We start from the raw sequence: 15726 nt of genomic DNA on the forward strand, positions 1-15726 counted from the left end.
CCAATTTAAATTCATTGTGTCTAATACAAAGCCACAGTACAGAGCAGGCTGTCTCCCGACATGCAGTTACCATGGAGACTGGAGATGATCCTCAAAGGGAGTTATGTGGTGGAGAGAACGTGGCTGCCAGCTTCTAAGAAGCCAAGGGGCCTGGGGAAACCATTCTAAAATAGAGCTGCACAGAGAGGCCCTTTGTCATCCTCCTGCTTAGCAAAGCCCCTTCTAATCCCAAAGCAGGAAAGTTTACAGGCAAGCAGGGTGCGACCATATTTATTAAAAGTCCAGGCTGCCCACGGATGCCAGAGAGGAGGGCTTTATCCACCATCCACAAATCAACCACACGTAACCCAACTTGCTCTCCTGCCCCACGTCTACCCTGATGTGGGCGAGTCCTCAATCTGGTCCCAAAGCTAAGGATAATAATACCATCAAACTGCTGAGGGAGGCTGCCCTGGGGCCTCCCTGGATACATGGTGCTCAGGAATGGGGCTGGAGTCAAGACTGGGAGGCAGGCACACCTGTCCCTGCACTGATAAGCATGGCAAATATTTCACTTTCTGAGACTCCGCTTCCTCACCTGGGAAGAAAGGATACTGAGATAATAACAAGACCTGTCTGAGGTGGGGGAGAGGGGGCTTTAAAGATCAAAATAAGTGAATATTGGATATAACAGGTACTCTGACAAATGGGCCTGGACAGCTCGACACGTCCCTCTTGTAGGAGGGCAGGGGACGGAAGCTCATCAGTGGAGAGCCATGCGCCGCCAGGAGCCACCCCGGGGCCTGGGATCCCACAGTCCATCAGAGGCCCACCATGCTTCATTCTGAACCCTGTATTTTCCACACAGCAGGGAAAGTATACTCTTTGATGGGCCATTAAGCCTAGGGCATAGAGATTTGGAGCTAGTATGCTTTCTCAAATGTGAGTTCTAGAGTATCTTAAACCAAGCAAGTGACTCAGGCCATCAACCCAGAAAAGAGAAGCTACAGCCCAAGCCTGGCAGTAACAAGGGATACCAAAAAGAATGGAAACAGGGCAGAGGGACAAGGAAAGGGTGGCAATGGCTCAGTGGTTAGAATTTCAGTCCACAAAACTTTTGTTTTTTATAGATTTTTTTATTTGCTCATGAGAGAGAGAGGCAGAGACATAGGCAGAGGGAGAAGCAGGCTCCCTGTGGGAAACCTGATGCGGGACTCAATCCTGGGACCCCAGGATCATGACCTGAGCCAAAAGCAAACGCTCAAACATTGAGTCATGCAGGTGCCCCAGTCCACAAAACTTTTATCTTCCTCTAGTTCCCTCAGTCCTCCCCAGCCTCCCCGTATTTGCCACTGACTATGGCAGAGAGGGAGCAAAATGGGCTCTTCCCCATGATGTCATTACAGCTTACTGTAGGGTAAGATCCGAGTCACTTGAAGATACTAGATCTCCATCGGTATGTAGCCCAGTGTCATGAGGACAACATCCTCAAGGCCCTCACCTGGACCCCCAATACCCAGTAACATTTCTTTTAACACACACTATACACACACACACACACACACACACACACACACAGTCATAGCTTTTCCCCCCCTCCAAATAACTTGAGAAAAACGTAAAGAAAAGTCTTAGCTTTTAGCTAACAGAAAGGGACCATGCTAAGGGCAGAGGATGTTTATCAAGTATTTGGTTAATGCACTCAGTTTACTGTTCTCTTAGGTTTTTGGTTTATAGCCTGCACTAAAAAAGTTTGCTCCCAAAGATGAAACAGCCAAGACAACTTTGAAAAAGAAGAACAGGGGCACCTGGGTGACTCACTTGGTTGAACGTCTGACTTTTGATTTTGGCTCGGGTCATGACCTCAGGGTTGTGAGATCTAGCCACACTTTGGGCTCTGTCCTTAGCACGGAGTCGGCTTAAGATGCTCTTTCTCCTTCCCCTCTGCCCCTTCCCACCGCTTGTGCCTTTACCCCAAGGAAATAAATAAATAAAATCTTTAAAAGAAAAAAAAAAGCAGAACAAAGTTGGAGGACTTACACTATCTGCATTCAAGTCTTATCGTAAAGATATAAAAATCAAGACAGGGTTGTATTGGTGTAAAGACAGACAAATAGATCAAAAGACTAGAAAAGTAAGTCCAGAAATAGATCCATACATAGTCAACTGCTTTATGACAAGGGATAATCTTGTCAACAAATGGTGTTGGAACAACTGGACAGTCAACACAAAAAACTGAACCTCAACCTCTACCATACACCATATACAAAAACTAACTTAAAATGGATCATAGAGGGGCGCCTGGGTGGCTTAGTTGGTTAAGCCTTTGGCTCAGGTCATGATCCCAGGGATCTGGGATGGAGTACCAAGTCTCAAGCTCCCTGCTCAGCTGGGAGTATGCTTTTCCCTCTGCCTCTGCAATCTCTCTTGCTCTCACTCTCTCTCAAATAAATAAATAAATAAATAAATAAATAAATAAATAAATAAATATCTTTAAAGAAACACCTCACAATGGAGAACTTCCATGTTGGTGAACACATGGACATGTGGGGACAGTGGTGCATCTGGAGAGGGCATGGAGGCTCCAGGTCTCATGCCCCACCTCACCCTATGCATCTCTTCCATCTGGTTGTTCCTGAGTTATATCCTTTTATAATAAACCAGTAATCTAGTGGGAAAAAAAACACAAGGTACCACTACACACCTGTTAGAATGGCTAAAATTAAAAAGACTGGGGGCACCTGGGTGGCTCAGTGGTTGAGAGTCTGCCTTCAGCTCAGGTTGTGATGCTGGAGTCTTGGGATCGAGTCCTGCAACAGGCTCCCAGCATTATTTTAAATAATAATCTTTAATAAGATTTTAAATCTTAAAAAATAATAAAAAATAAAAAGACTGATCATAACAAGTAACGGCAAAGATGTGGAAACCGAAAGGATACAAAACATTGCAACCACTTTGGAAACCAGTTTGACAATTTCTTAAAAAGTTAAATATACATCTACTGTATGACCTAGACACTCTATTGCTAGGTGATTAAGTAAGGGAAATAAGCACACGTCTGCACAAACACTTGTACCCAAATGTTCATAGTAGTTTTATCTATAAGAACCGAAAACTTAATAATGCTGAGTGGAAGAAACCAGGCCAAAAAAGGAATACATACTGGATTATCCCATTTATATAAAAATGTGAGAAAATGCAAATTAATCTATGTGATAGAAAATAGATCAGTGGTCATTAAGGGCAGAGAAAGGATTACAGGGACACAAATAAACCTTTGGGGTGATGAATATGTTTATGATATTAATGGTGATGGCTTTACAGTGTATACAAACTATGCATTTTAAAATTTTATTTAAGGAAAATTTTTTAAGCTTTTATTTATTTATTCATGAGAGACACACACACACACAGAAGCAGAGACACAGGCAGAGGGAGAAGCAGGCTTTATGCAGGGAGCCCGATGCGGGACTTGATCCCAGGACTCCAGGATCACGCTCTGAGCTGAAGGCAGACGCCAAACCACTGAGCCATCCAGGGATCCCTATTTTATTTTTTAAAGATTTTATTTTATCACAGGACCCTGGGATCACAACCTGAGCCAAAGGCAGACGTTCAACCACTGAGCCATCCAGGTGCCCCAAGATTTTATTTAAGTAATCTCTATACCCAACATGGGCCTAGAACTTACAACCCTGAGATCACTGACTGAGCCAGCCAGGCATCCCTCAAACTATACACTTTTTAAAATGTCTTATTTTATGTCAATTTGTTGAAAAAAAAAAAAAACCCACATGGATTAAAACAAAAAAAGGTGGTTTCCTAGGTTATCTAATCATGATCTTCTTCATTCTATTCAGATTCCTCTCCAAAATAGAGTTCACAATATATATTATCTATTCTTTAAAAGATTTATTTATTTGAGACAGAAAAAGAGCATGCATGCACGAACACGGAGGGGAGAGGTAGAGGGAGAGAGAGAAGCAGGCACCCCGCTGAGCAGGGAAGCCAATGCAGGGCTCAATCCCGAGACCCCGGGATCATGACCTGAGCCAAAGGCAGATGCTTAACCGACTGAGCCACCCAGGCGCCCCTAATTTTATTTCTAAATATTAATTGAAAATACTGTGGAGAGTTTAAATCTAAACATGAAAGTTATTATTTATGCATTAGGGGTTGGATTCATTAATCTTTAACGGTATTTCCAGCTCTAAAATTGTGTGTGAGGGGCAGCCCGGGTGGCTCAGCGGTTTAGCGCTGCCTTCGGCCCAGGGCCTTATCCTGGAGACCCAGGATCGAGTCCCACGTTGGGTTCCCTGCATGGAGCCTGCTTCTCCCTCTGCCTGTGTCTGTTCCTCTATGTGTATGTCTTTCATGAATAAGCAAATAAAATCTTAAAAAAAAAAAATGTGTGTGTGACTGAGCATGTGTGAGTGTGAGAATGTGAAAGTGTATGAAGGGGAGTATGAGAGAGAAAAAGTGATCAGTGAGAAAGTTCTTACTATAGTTGGTCCATAGTTTTATCTTCATATAGTCACTAATTAAGGATCATTACAGCTCCTAATTTTTAATTAACAAGAAATAAATAAGGATCAGAAGGAGAAATAAATGTGCTTGGCTGCACTGATCACTTGAGGGAATGATGAGGCTGAAATCATCAGGGGAAAAGATCTACACACATTTCTACCTGCCAGTCAGTGCATCATTCTAAGACCTGCACCTTACATGCAATGCAATCCGATGACCACCTCACATCAGAGGCAACTACAGCAAGGTTTGGGAAAAGAGATACTTCAGTTAAGATTTTTGAGGCTTTCCATAAAGCTATGTTCAAATATTTCAAACTATTAAAAAATATGCAAGCTTTAAGACAAGAAAAAGAAGAAAGAAAAGGAAGAAAAATACATCCTTCACGTACTATATGTATCACTGAAATATACAGACAGCACATGATGTATTTTTCTTCTCTATTTTCTTTTTTTAAATCCCAAAGGATGAGAATATAAAAGCAGAACTTCTTGTATGAGGTATGAAAGGTTTCCAGCATGTTTGGGATCACAGAGGGAGCATTTATTTCTATTCTGGAACCAAAGGTTTTGAAATGCAATAATCTCTGTATAGATAAATTCTTTGGAAACCCTATTCTAGAAATTGAGGAACTGCTTGGTCACTACAGGAGATTTTTTTCCAATACCAGATGTAAAATTTATAAGAAACAATAGACCTCCTCTTACACTTGTTCTAAGTAGGGTCAACCTGGCCTACATTTTGCCTGGCCAATTAATGTAGATATAGAATGAAATTTGCTGGCAAGGTTTTGTTAAGCAAGGTAACTGATTTGAAGGAGGGCATCTTTTATAGCTCCTGATGCCTGCAGAGTTTATGACAGGTTATTTCTGCTTTTAAGAGAAAGAAGAGAGAAAATCATCTAGAATTCATCACTGTTACTATTAGACTCCATTTGAAATCTAAAACACACATAGTTAAACTAACAGTAGAAACAGAATCCAACTTTTTAGTTCCTATTGGATGCCTAACAGTTTAATATGTAGCTCATGAGAAAGCTGTACAGATTTTCCAGGTGTTGGTCCTCGATTAGAACAACTGGGTGATTGAGTGATTGATTTAATGGAGCCCCATATAATGCTTGGTAAGCACCAAGTATTATTTTAAGTTCTTTACAAAGAGCAACTCGACTAACACACATAAAATAATATTATATTCTCCATTTCCCAGAGAAGGAAATTGAGAAACAGAGAGAGATTAATTTGTCCAAATCATACAGCCAGTAAATATGGAGCTGAAAATCAGATTCCAATGGCCTACTCCAATTTGTGCTTATTAGTACCACACTGTGCTGACATCCATACAAAAGATGTTTCTTGAACATCTATTCTATGTTTCAAGCTATGTAGCTCTATGGTGGGTCATGGGTTAAATATAAATTGTGGTCTCTGCCCCTCAAATACTCTTCGATTTAACTGGAGGACAAAACTATGCAGGAAACAATTTGAAAACCCCAAGAAGACAAATTATGTCAGCCAGGGAGGAGAAAGTGGGATCCTGGATCTGAATTAGGTGGAGGAAAAATGTGACATGGGCTTGGTAGGCCTCGAAGGGTTCCCTGGACAGTGGGAAGGGACGGCAGTGGGGAGCATAGGATGTTCACAGGAAGAGAAAAAAACCCTGGCCGACATGGGAATGTGCTGCTAATGAAGACTGGAGGGAGAGGCAAGATCAGATGGAGAGCTGCCCAGGGTGAAGGCCCAGAAATCTAAACTTGACATCTTAGACAATAGGGAGCCGTGGCAGGTTCTTCAGCAGAAACATGACATGAGGCACAGAGGACTGTGAAGTGAAGGGGGGGCCAGGTGATTTTCTGATTTAAAAAATGTAAATGTGGGGGGATCCCTGGGTGGTGCAGCGGTTTAGCGCCTGCCTTTGGCCCAGCGTGTGATCCTGGAGACCTGGGATCGAGTCCCACGTCGGGCTCCCTGTATGGAACATGCTTCTCCCTCTGCTTGTGTCTCTGCCTCTATCTACATATATATCTATCATGAATAAATAAATAAAATCTTTAAAAAAATGTAAATGTGGAACCTTAAAAAGATTTAAGTAGTGGGACACCTGGGTGGCTCAGTGGTTGAGTGTCTGCCTTCAGCTCAGGTCATGATACTGGGGTCCTGGGATCAAGTCCTTCATCGGGCTCCCCAGAGGGAGCCTGCTTCTCCCTCTGCCTATGTCTCTGCCTCTCTGTGTCTTTCATGAATACATTAAAAAAAAATCTTAAAAAAAAAAAAAAGATTTAAGTAGTTGAAGCAAAATCAGTGGAGTGGAGATGGGCCAGGGCAAAATGCCTATAGGATGGCCATGGTTTTGCATGTGATTCCCCCACCACCACGGTAGGCAAATGACTCCCAGTGAAACATGCCCTGTACAGGCCCCTCCCATGAGTATGGAAGGGGCCGGGTGAATAAGATGAGACACCATTACCCATGTGTTATATGGTACAGCTGACTTTTTCTTTTTAAGATTTTATTTATTTATTCACGAGAGACAGAGAGAGAAGCAGGCTCCTCACAGGGAGCCCAATGCAGGACTCGATCCCGGAATACCGGGATCACGTCCTGGGCCAAAGACAGATGCTCAACAGCTGAGCCATCCAGGCGTCCCATGGTACAGCTGACTTTAAGAAAGGGAGATGCTGGTGGGGGGGGGGGGGACCTGAGGCTAATCAGGTGAGTTCTTAAAGGGGCAGGGTTCTTTCTGGCAAAAGAGATTCTAAGTCAGAGGGATTTGATAGAAAAGGGATTCAAAGTGATAGAGTCTCTGTTGCTGGCTTTGAAGACGAAGGGGTGCACAGGGCAAGGAACGGTGCCAGGCTTGAGTTGCTGAGATGGGCCCTCAGCTGATAGCCAGTAGGGAATTGGGGACCTCAGCCCCCAAGCTGCAAGCAACTGAATTCTGCTACAAGCACATGAGCTGGGCAGAGGACTCTGAATGCCCGGAGAAAGCAGCAGGCCAGCCGACAACTTGATTGTATCCTTTTGAGACCCTGAGCAGAGAACCCAGTTACATTGTGCTTGGACTTCCGACCTACAGAACTGTGAGCTAGTAAGTGGGCATTGTTTTAATTTGTTATGAAGCAATAGAAAACTAATGCAACCCTGCATGGGTGCCAGGTCCCGCTGGGAGAGGCAGGAGAAGGGATGACCTCCAGGTGGCTTAGAGGGGGAAGCCACTTCATGAGGCACTCATGGAGATCTTCTTTGAGACTGTGGGGATTCAGAAAAGGAAGACGAGCCCTGCTGTGCTGATCCCAACCAGCACAGCCGCACCAGAGGGCCACAGGACTGCAGGAAGATCAGGCATGGTGTGGTGGCAGCTGGCCCAGGAAAACCAGCTGGGAGGAGAGTGGATTCTGAGAGAAGACTCGTCAGTGTGGCCTGCTGGCAAATCCAAGGACACAGGCAGCACGGGCTCTAGATGGACAGTAGGACAATTTCTTTTTTTTTTTTTTTTAAAGATTTTATTTATTTATCCACGACACACACACACACACACACACACACACACACACACAGAGGCAGAGACACAGGCAGAGGGAAAAGCAGGCTCCACGCAAAGAGCCCGATGTGGGACTCGATCCCGGGTCTCCAGGATCATGCCCTTGAAACCGCTGTGCCACCGGGGCTGCCCAGTAGGGCACTTTCTTTGCAAAGCTGGATCTGAGAGACTGGAGACAGAGTCTACGCCAGGCCTAGGGTGGATGCAGGTAGTCACCACCTGGGAACTGACATTTATCATATGTAACTCTGTGCCGGGCACAGTGGGAAGTGTTTCTCATGCGTCCTCATTTAATCCTCACAACACCCATTTGTAAATGGCAAAAAACTGTCAGCATCTAAGAAGGATGTTATTCCTCCAGGGACAAGTGGTGATTTCAAAAGCCACCATTTCAGGCAGGCAAGAGCTCACTCTGCTGTCTGCCCAATGCACGTCAGTTCTGGGATGACTTCATCTGGTCCAGGCAAAATTAGAGCCATCATGTCAAGGAAACCCCGTGTGCAGCTCGCCAAAAGCGAGGTGAAAAGGGGTGACTACCTTGCTCTGGGGTTTCAGAAGAGCCCCCGAGTGACATGGGAAAAAGACCCTCAGACTGAGAAACCTGCATTGTGGTCTAGTTACCTCTGGCACTTGGGGGCAACTCATTGATTTTTCCATCAATGGGAGGGTGGAACTAGATTTCTAAGGTCCCTTACAGCTTTTGGCAGCAATGAGGATCCAAGTGAACTTGGGAACATCAATTAAATAAGCAAGACCATAGGGGCATCTGGGTGGCTCAGTCAGTTAAGCATTGGACTCTTGGTCTCGGCTCAGGCTATAATCTCAGGACCTGATGACCTGATCTTCAGGGAGCCTACTTAAAAAAAAAAGCAAGACCATAGGAGTCTGGGTCCTGATAAGCAAGAAGTGCTACTGCAGAGCTAAAAGACTGGAAAGACATTTTGGCCAGAATTAAACAGAAATGGAGAGTACCAGAGTTAAAAAAAAGAAAAAAGAAAAAAAGGAAGTGAGCAGCATTTAAAGGTTTAATTCCAAAACAGCAAAGTAGAAGGCAAAGTAGAAAAACAGTCTGCTGGATGGATAAATGGGCTCCTTGGTAAGGAAGTTGGACGCATCCTAGCCAGATGACATCCTAGCCTGTCATATCTCAGGACTCTGCCAGATAGGGCCCAGTCCTCTGTAGTGAGAGAAGGGGAGGGAGGGTCAGGACCCTCCACTGGGGGTAGGATGAGGCAGGCTATCCAAACCTATGCCATTGAACAGCCCCTTGGCTGATCTCATGTTGGCCAAGCACTCTTCTTGGATTTGGCTTCCTTGAAGGGAAGAATAGATGTCCTGCTGATGCTGATTTTGAGTTAATGGGAGGTTGTCTCTGTGACCAGATGGCCCTGGCACAGATGAGAGAGAATCTCTGAGCCCTCAAAGAAGAGGGAGAGACCCAGCTGGACTTCCATTTGATGACATCTCTACCATGGCCAGCTTCTCACTCTCTGGTGATGTCAATGGGATATAGAAAGGAGGGGAGAACATGGGGCCAGGGAAATCTAGGAAGTTCAAAGGCACTTGGACCCAGGCTGGGATTTGGGAGCCCATTGATCTGACCCTGGAATGTGAATAGGAAAGAAGCAAATAAATAAGACTGGCAAGGGCAAGGCAAAGCAGGCCCAAGCTTTCAAAGGGGATTCCAGTGTCAGCCTGACACACAAGGTGAGGGTCAGACCGGTAGGACTAACAGCCAGGACAATGTGCTATTCAAGAATGGAGAAAGTTCCTTATTAATCCACCTGCCGATGTTAGACATCACGGATGCTTTAGATAAAATACTGATGGAGGGGCACCTGGGTGGCTCAGTCGGTTGAGCATCCAGTTCTTGGTTTCAGCTCAGGTCATGATCTCAGGATCGTGGGATCAAGCCCTGTGTCTGGCTCCGTGCTCAGCCGGAAGTCTGGTTGGGATTCTCTCTCTCTCCTCCCTCTGCCTCTGCCCCCGCTTGCTCCCTCTCTCTCTAAAATAAATAAATAAATCTTAAAAAAAAGTACTGATGGGAAAGAGGCAGACCTAGAGACACAGATTTCAGTGATCTGGCCTGGGGCCTGCATACTGGTGTCATAAAAAAAATTCCCCAAGTCGCTCTGATGTAACTTGTTTCCAAGGGTTGAAAACCACTTGCCTAGCCAGTCGTTCTTAATGTTTTTGGAGGAGCGGGAAGCAGAAAAGGCACCTGGGAGGTTTTTCCCCATTGCCCATGCCTGCCCCCTCTATCAACATCTTAGTGAAGGGGCTGTGCCTTTAGGTTAAAAAGCCTGATTCTGTTATTCTCACCCCGCAGTGGAGAGCCATTGGTGGGGTGGAGCTCAAGAGCCTGCATTAACGTTCTTTATTATGTAACATTAGCTTTACACAAGAGAATAAATATAATTTATGAGTAAGTTAAGCAGAATAATAATAAAAGACCTCATGACCCATCTGAAATCCTGGACCTTGAGAAACACAGTTGGTATCACTTGTTCTCTCTCCTCCCTCTGCCCCCTGCCTCCCCACGGGAGATAACCTCCTTCTTCAATGGGGTCTGCATGATTAACTAGCATGTGGTCTTGGCACTTTGCTTCCAGGAAACCCAGATTCTGGGCCTGGGGAGGGCAGGGCCTGCAGGTTGGGAGAGTGGGAGGAGGTGGGGAGGAGGATCATAAGCACTGGAGGCAGAGCCAGGGGAGCCAGGCAGAGCCTGCCACGGCCTCTGAAAGCAGGCAAAGCATTTGTTAAAGTACTAGAGAAATCCCTTTAGACCCAGTACAATGGAGACCCAGATGCTCTCGGAAAAGCCAGGCTTTCAACTGTTTTGTTTTCCCAGCCCTGGCTGCCACCGCCAAACTGACAGGCACGACATAGCTTAGGGGGTGCAGAGTTCAAGGCCCCGCAGATCCTTTGGGCAAGAACAAAAAGATGCAACTTGATCTCTCTTTCTCTCTAGGCTAATCACTCGTGAGCCTTTCCTTAGGATTATTATTCTATTATAAACCCAGATGCTTAGAGCGAATCAACTGCTATCTTCCTTAGAATGTACAAAGTAGGTCAGTGTCGGTGTACCAGGGAGCACCGCCTCTGAACGAGTGCCACAGACCGTGTGAATAATTAAATCGACATGTCCCCCAGAGCAACGCTGCAATAGGAGAGCATTTTCTCTCTCCGGGGATCGTCAACCCCCTGAGGAAAGAGGAAGCCCAAGTACCCAGCTGTAGGATCACCAAGGGGAAGGGGAAGGCGGGAGAGCAGGGGTGGGAGTACCAGGACAGGAAATCAGCTCTTGGGAGGCTGAGACAGAACGTGGGGCAGGGTCTATGGATGGGATCCAGGGGAAATTGAGTCAGGGGCTGTGTTAGGAGACAGATGCTCAACATGAGGGCTGGTGCAGAAGGATGTCAATATTCAATATTGCTTAGGGGATGGAGAGAGAACAAAAGGTTGATTTAGGTGACATGGGTAGCCAGGGTGGCTTTAGGATCTGTGGGCCTTTAAACACTCCACAACTAGGGCCTGACATGGACTGGGGGGCCTTAAATCACATAAGGGCTTTTATGTGTTTTCTAGAGGCAGCTGCTCCCGTGGATGAGAAGCCCGGAAAAGATCAAGAGTTACCCACCACCTTGCACAAAGATGCGTGTGCTGAGTTTTTCACTGGCTATAAAGAGCTAAAGACTCTCAGGGGAAAAGCTGTCACTCCTGGATAATGAGGTCCTGGCAGATGACAATGTGAAAAATAAGACAAAGAAGGCCAGCCTGCCCTCTGAGAGGCTGGTAGACAGCGTGGTGACAGTGTGGTATCCAACCTTGGACTAAAGATCTCCTTGGTGGGGGTAGGAGCCAGAAAGCTACAATTTTGGGTGCAAGGCCTGAGCATACTACAGAATAGACCCCAGCAGGGATCTGAGGGGGTAATCACAGTTATGTTGATGGTAAATACTATGGCCTCTTTTACATTGCTGCTGGGAGTAGACATTGTTACAACCAGTGTGGAAAACAATTTTTGGCATCTCCTAAATCTGAGCACATGTGCACCCTACAACCCAGCAATTCCACTCCCAGGAATGTGCCCAGCAGAACTGTGTGCATACATTTGCTCAAAGATGTATAAGAACATCCATAGCAACAGTATAACTGGCAACCACCTAAATACCCATTGATAAGTACCGTGTGGTACGTCAAACTACAAAGCAGTAAAAGTGAATAAAGTACAACATGAACGAATTTCACAAAAATAATGTTGATATAAGGAAGATAATGTGAAGGTACAAACTACTTAATTTCATTTATATAAAATAGCACCAATCTATGAGGAGTACACCAAAAACTAAAAACCATTAACTTCTACACTTTAAATGGGTCAATTGTACGGTGTGTGAATTTCAATTAAGCTTTTTTTTTTTTTTAAACTATGATATTAGAAGTCAGGGTAGTAGTTACCCTCGGTAATGAATAATGACTGGGAGGGGGTTCAGGAGGGACTTTGATGCTGGCAATGTCTGGTTTCTTGATTTGGGTACTGATTACAAGGGTGTGTTCAGTTGTGACAGTTCTATATACTTACAATTTGTGCACTTCTTAGTATTTATGCTATGCTTCAACAAAAATAGCAACAACAATGACCACAAACCAAACAGGCCTGGCCTGGCCTGGCTCCAGTACATGGGGATTGGGAATGAGATATGCTCAGCTCACTCGCTCCAGAAAGGTCCTGCCACTAGTGTACACTGCAAGAGGACCCAGCAAGGTTATGGAGTGGGGCTCCCTATTTCATCAGTGAAGCATTACCCACAAGTCCTGGAGGAATTTTCAGAAGAGAAAGTAGGGAGGCTCTGCCTATGGCCTCTCTTCTCTGAGCTCGCCAGAGTAGGAAGATTCGGTCCCAGATGCTAAAGTATTAGTCTTGGGAGCATTCTTGCCTCAGAACAGGCTAGACCATGGCTACTGTGACTCCTCACAGCCCAGTTTTGTGGGGGTCCACTCTGTTGCTCCTGGACTGGAAAGGGAGCATATTTTCAGGGAGACCTACAGGGCCAACTGCCTGAGGTGGGCAGAACTGCCTCGAATTGTGGCCCCAAGGTGAGCCTCTGTCTGGCCCAGCCAGGCTCCTCAGGGGTGGGTTTGGAGAGCCATGTCAGTCACTGCCTAGTGGGGGCATCTGAACCTCTAGGAAAGTGGATACTAGGGGGAGACACTGGAGCATGGGAAAAGGCTCCCTGAGAACCCCTTGTAGAACAGAGGTAGGATTTTAGGGTGCAGGGCCATTGGGGATCTGAGGCTGCGGGCCAAAATAGGAGAGAGGACTGATTGTAGCCCTTGGGCCAGTAGCTAGTGGGGACCCCTTCCAAGTCCTTTGCAAGTCACACAGTGTAAGGGGCTGCCTCCAGGGTCAGGGACTGGAAATCCTGAAATTCTGACTCAATTCTGCATTTAAGAAAACCTTCCGGGATGCCTGGGTGGCTCAGTCAGTTGAATGTCTGATTTTGGCTCGGGTCATGATCTTGGGATCCTGGAATCGAGCTCCACATTGGGCTTCCTGCTTGGTAGGGAGTCTGCTTGTCCCTTTCCCTCTTGCATCTCCCCCAGCTTGTTCTCTCTCTCTCTCTCAAATAAATAAATAAAATCTTTTTTTTTCAAGGATTTTGTTTATTTATTCATGAGAGACACAGATAGAGAGAGAGAGGCAGAGACAAAGACAGAGGAGAAGCAGGCTCCACACAGGGAGCCCGACGCAGGACCCGATCCAGGGTCACACCCTGGGCCTAAGGCAGGTGCCAAACCTCTGAGCCACCCAGAGATCCCCTCAAATAAATAAATAAAATCTTAAAAAAAAAATCCTCATAGGTGACTGAAGCATAGCTGGGTCCAGAGACCCACATAGATAAGCACCATTCACTTCTTCATTCAACAAACATTTACTGGGTCGCTACTCTGGTTCCTCTGGTCAGTGCCAGGCTGTCAAACCTTAAGGAGCCCAGGGTCTGGTGTTCATGGAGAGGCTGACATGTGACAGATAATTATAATGGGAGGGATGACAGTGATGACAGAGGTTCTGGAACACAAAAAAAGGCTAAAAGAACCCACATGCAATTCTTTTTGCAAATTGTAATATCTTCCTAATTCATTCATTTCACAGGCCTGAATTTTTGTATTTTGCATTCAGGAAGGTCCAGCAGCTCAGGCCCAGCTCAACAATTATAAATATTGTCCATTGCAACTCCCTCTGGAAGGAGAGCGTTTATTCACCTGTTTTTAAAAATAATGAAGAAGCTAGAAGAGATAATACAAGATAGCTAGCTATGTCTGTTTCATAATTACTGCCACTAAAATAATCTAGAAGAGGCATATCTATTTGTCACAATCTTTAGGGAATGGGTTTAGTTTATCATACACAAAGGAGTCCATCGGATCAATACCTCACTCCCCATCATGTACATGCACAATAACAAACACCAGCTAATTCTCTTCTTCTAGGTAGGTCTGCATTATATGACACAGAAATGTAAACATAAATCAGTGTCTGGCCTCAGTACATAGGTAAGTGATATGATCTATAAGACTGGCCTACTATGTACCTCCTTTTCAGTAGTCATGGGGATCTATGACATCCAGCCTGGAATTTCCTATGTCAGTTGCCACCATGGCCCCATGAGAGTACCCTTCTTTCAGCAAACAGTGAGGGCATCCTGTTCACATGGGCCTACTCTGGAGCAGCCCCACAAACAGAAGAAGCCAAAGGGAAGGCATTTTCAGCAAACAGGAGCCTTACCTTGGTCCCATGGTAGAAGTCATCCACACACGTAGCATTCATGAAGGTCTGATGGAAGTGGGTGCTGGTGTCAATGCCTCCAGGGATCACCAGCTTCCCAGTGGCATCAATCACCTTGGCCCCTCCGGGGATCATCAGCTCACGGCCCACCTGCTGGATGATGCCATTCTCAATGTAGACATCAGCCTCGTGGGTGCAATCATCGTTCACCACCTTGCCTCCCTTGATGAGAATCCTCACGCTGCCTGAATTGGCAAGCATGTTCCTATGGAAGGTGAGAAGAAGGGCACCAGTTAACATCAAAGTCCTTTTCCACTGTAACCAAGGTCCCATTTGTTCCTATCAGAGTGCAAACTCCATGGGCAGAGTAAGTGAGCAGGGAAGAAAAGGAAGTTTCTCCACAGCCTGAGAACACTGGTCCTACAACCAGCTGGAGTCACAAACCTTCCACTGACCTCATAGTGGGACTTACTGGGAATCATGACACAGTGGCAGTAAGGATGATTCTGGGGCTCAAAGAAACATCAATGTCTACCTTTCTGAAATGTTGGGTAGGCCTGAAAGCATTTTAATATCTACTGTGTGGTTTCATTCCCAAAACATTCTGAGGAGTGGCATTTTACCAAGAAACTGAAATTGCAAGTAAGGAACTCACGGCTTCTAAACAGCCAAGTTAAACCCAGATGCCTTATATGACCAATGTCCCCATTAAACCATATGCTCCCAAAGATATCACAGGCTCCTGGGGCATGTCTCGGAGAGCCAAATTCCCTAAGCCACCCTGTTGCTTAATTTATGTCATTCTTCAGATAGATTCTGCTTCAGCTAGCCCTCCCATGCTTGCCTCAAGGCCAATACCACACCAAAGCTCCACAGCTGGCTGTACAGTA

At 45.5% G+C, this 15726-nt stretch overlaps 1 protein-coding gene across 2 annotated transcripts in view; it reads right to left on the minus strand.

The window, feature by feature from the left end:
- Positions 1 to 15726, minus strand: part of DPYSL5 (dihydropyrimidinase like 5) — a 96317-nt gene that overhangs the window by 38938 nt on the left and 41653 nt on the right. Inside the window, exon 2 of one of the 2 annotated variants that reach the window (XM_077843799.1) lies at positions 14837 to 15101. In XM_077843799.1, the coding sequence (XP_077699925.1) occupies positions 14837 to 15097 (261 nt within the window). In that variant the 5' untranslated portion in view covers positions 15098 to 15101. Of the gene's footprint in view, positions 1 to 14836; positions 15231 to 15726 lie in introns of those variants that run through there. The other variant, XM_077843798.1, reaches the window with a different exon arrangement.

This window comes from Canis aureus, chromosome 12, assembly GCF_053574225.1.
Source record: "Canis aureus isolate CA01 chromosome 12, VMU_Caureus_v.1.0, whole genome shotgun sequence".
Lineage (NCBI taxonomy): Eukaryota > Metazoa > Chordata > Mammalia > Carnivora > Canidae > Canis > Canis aureus.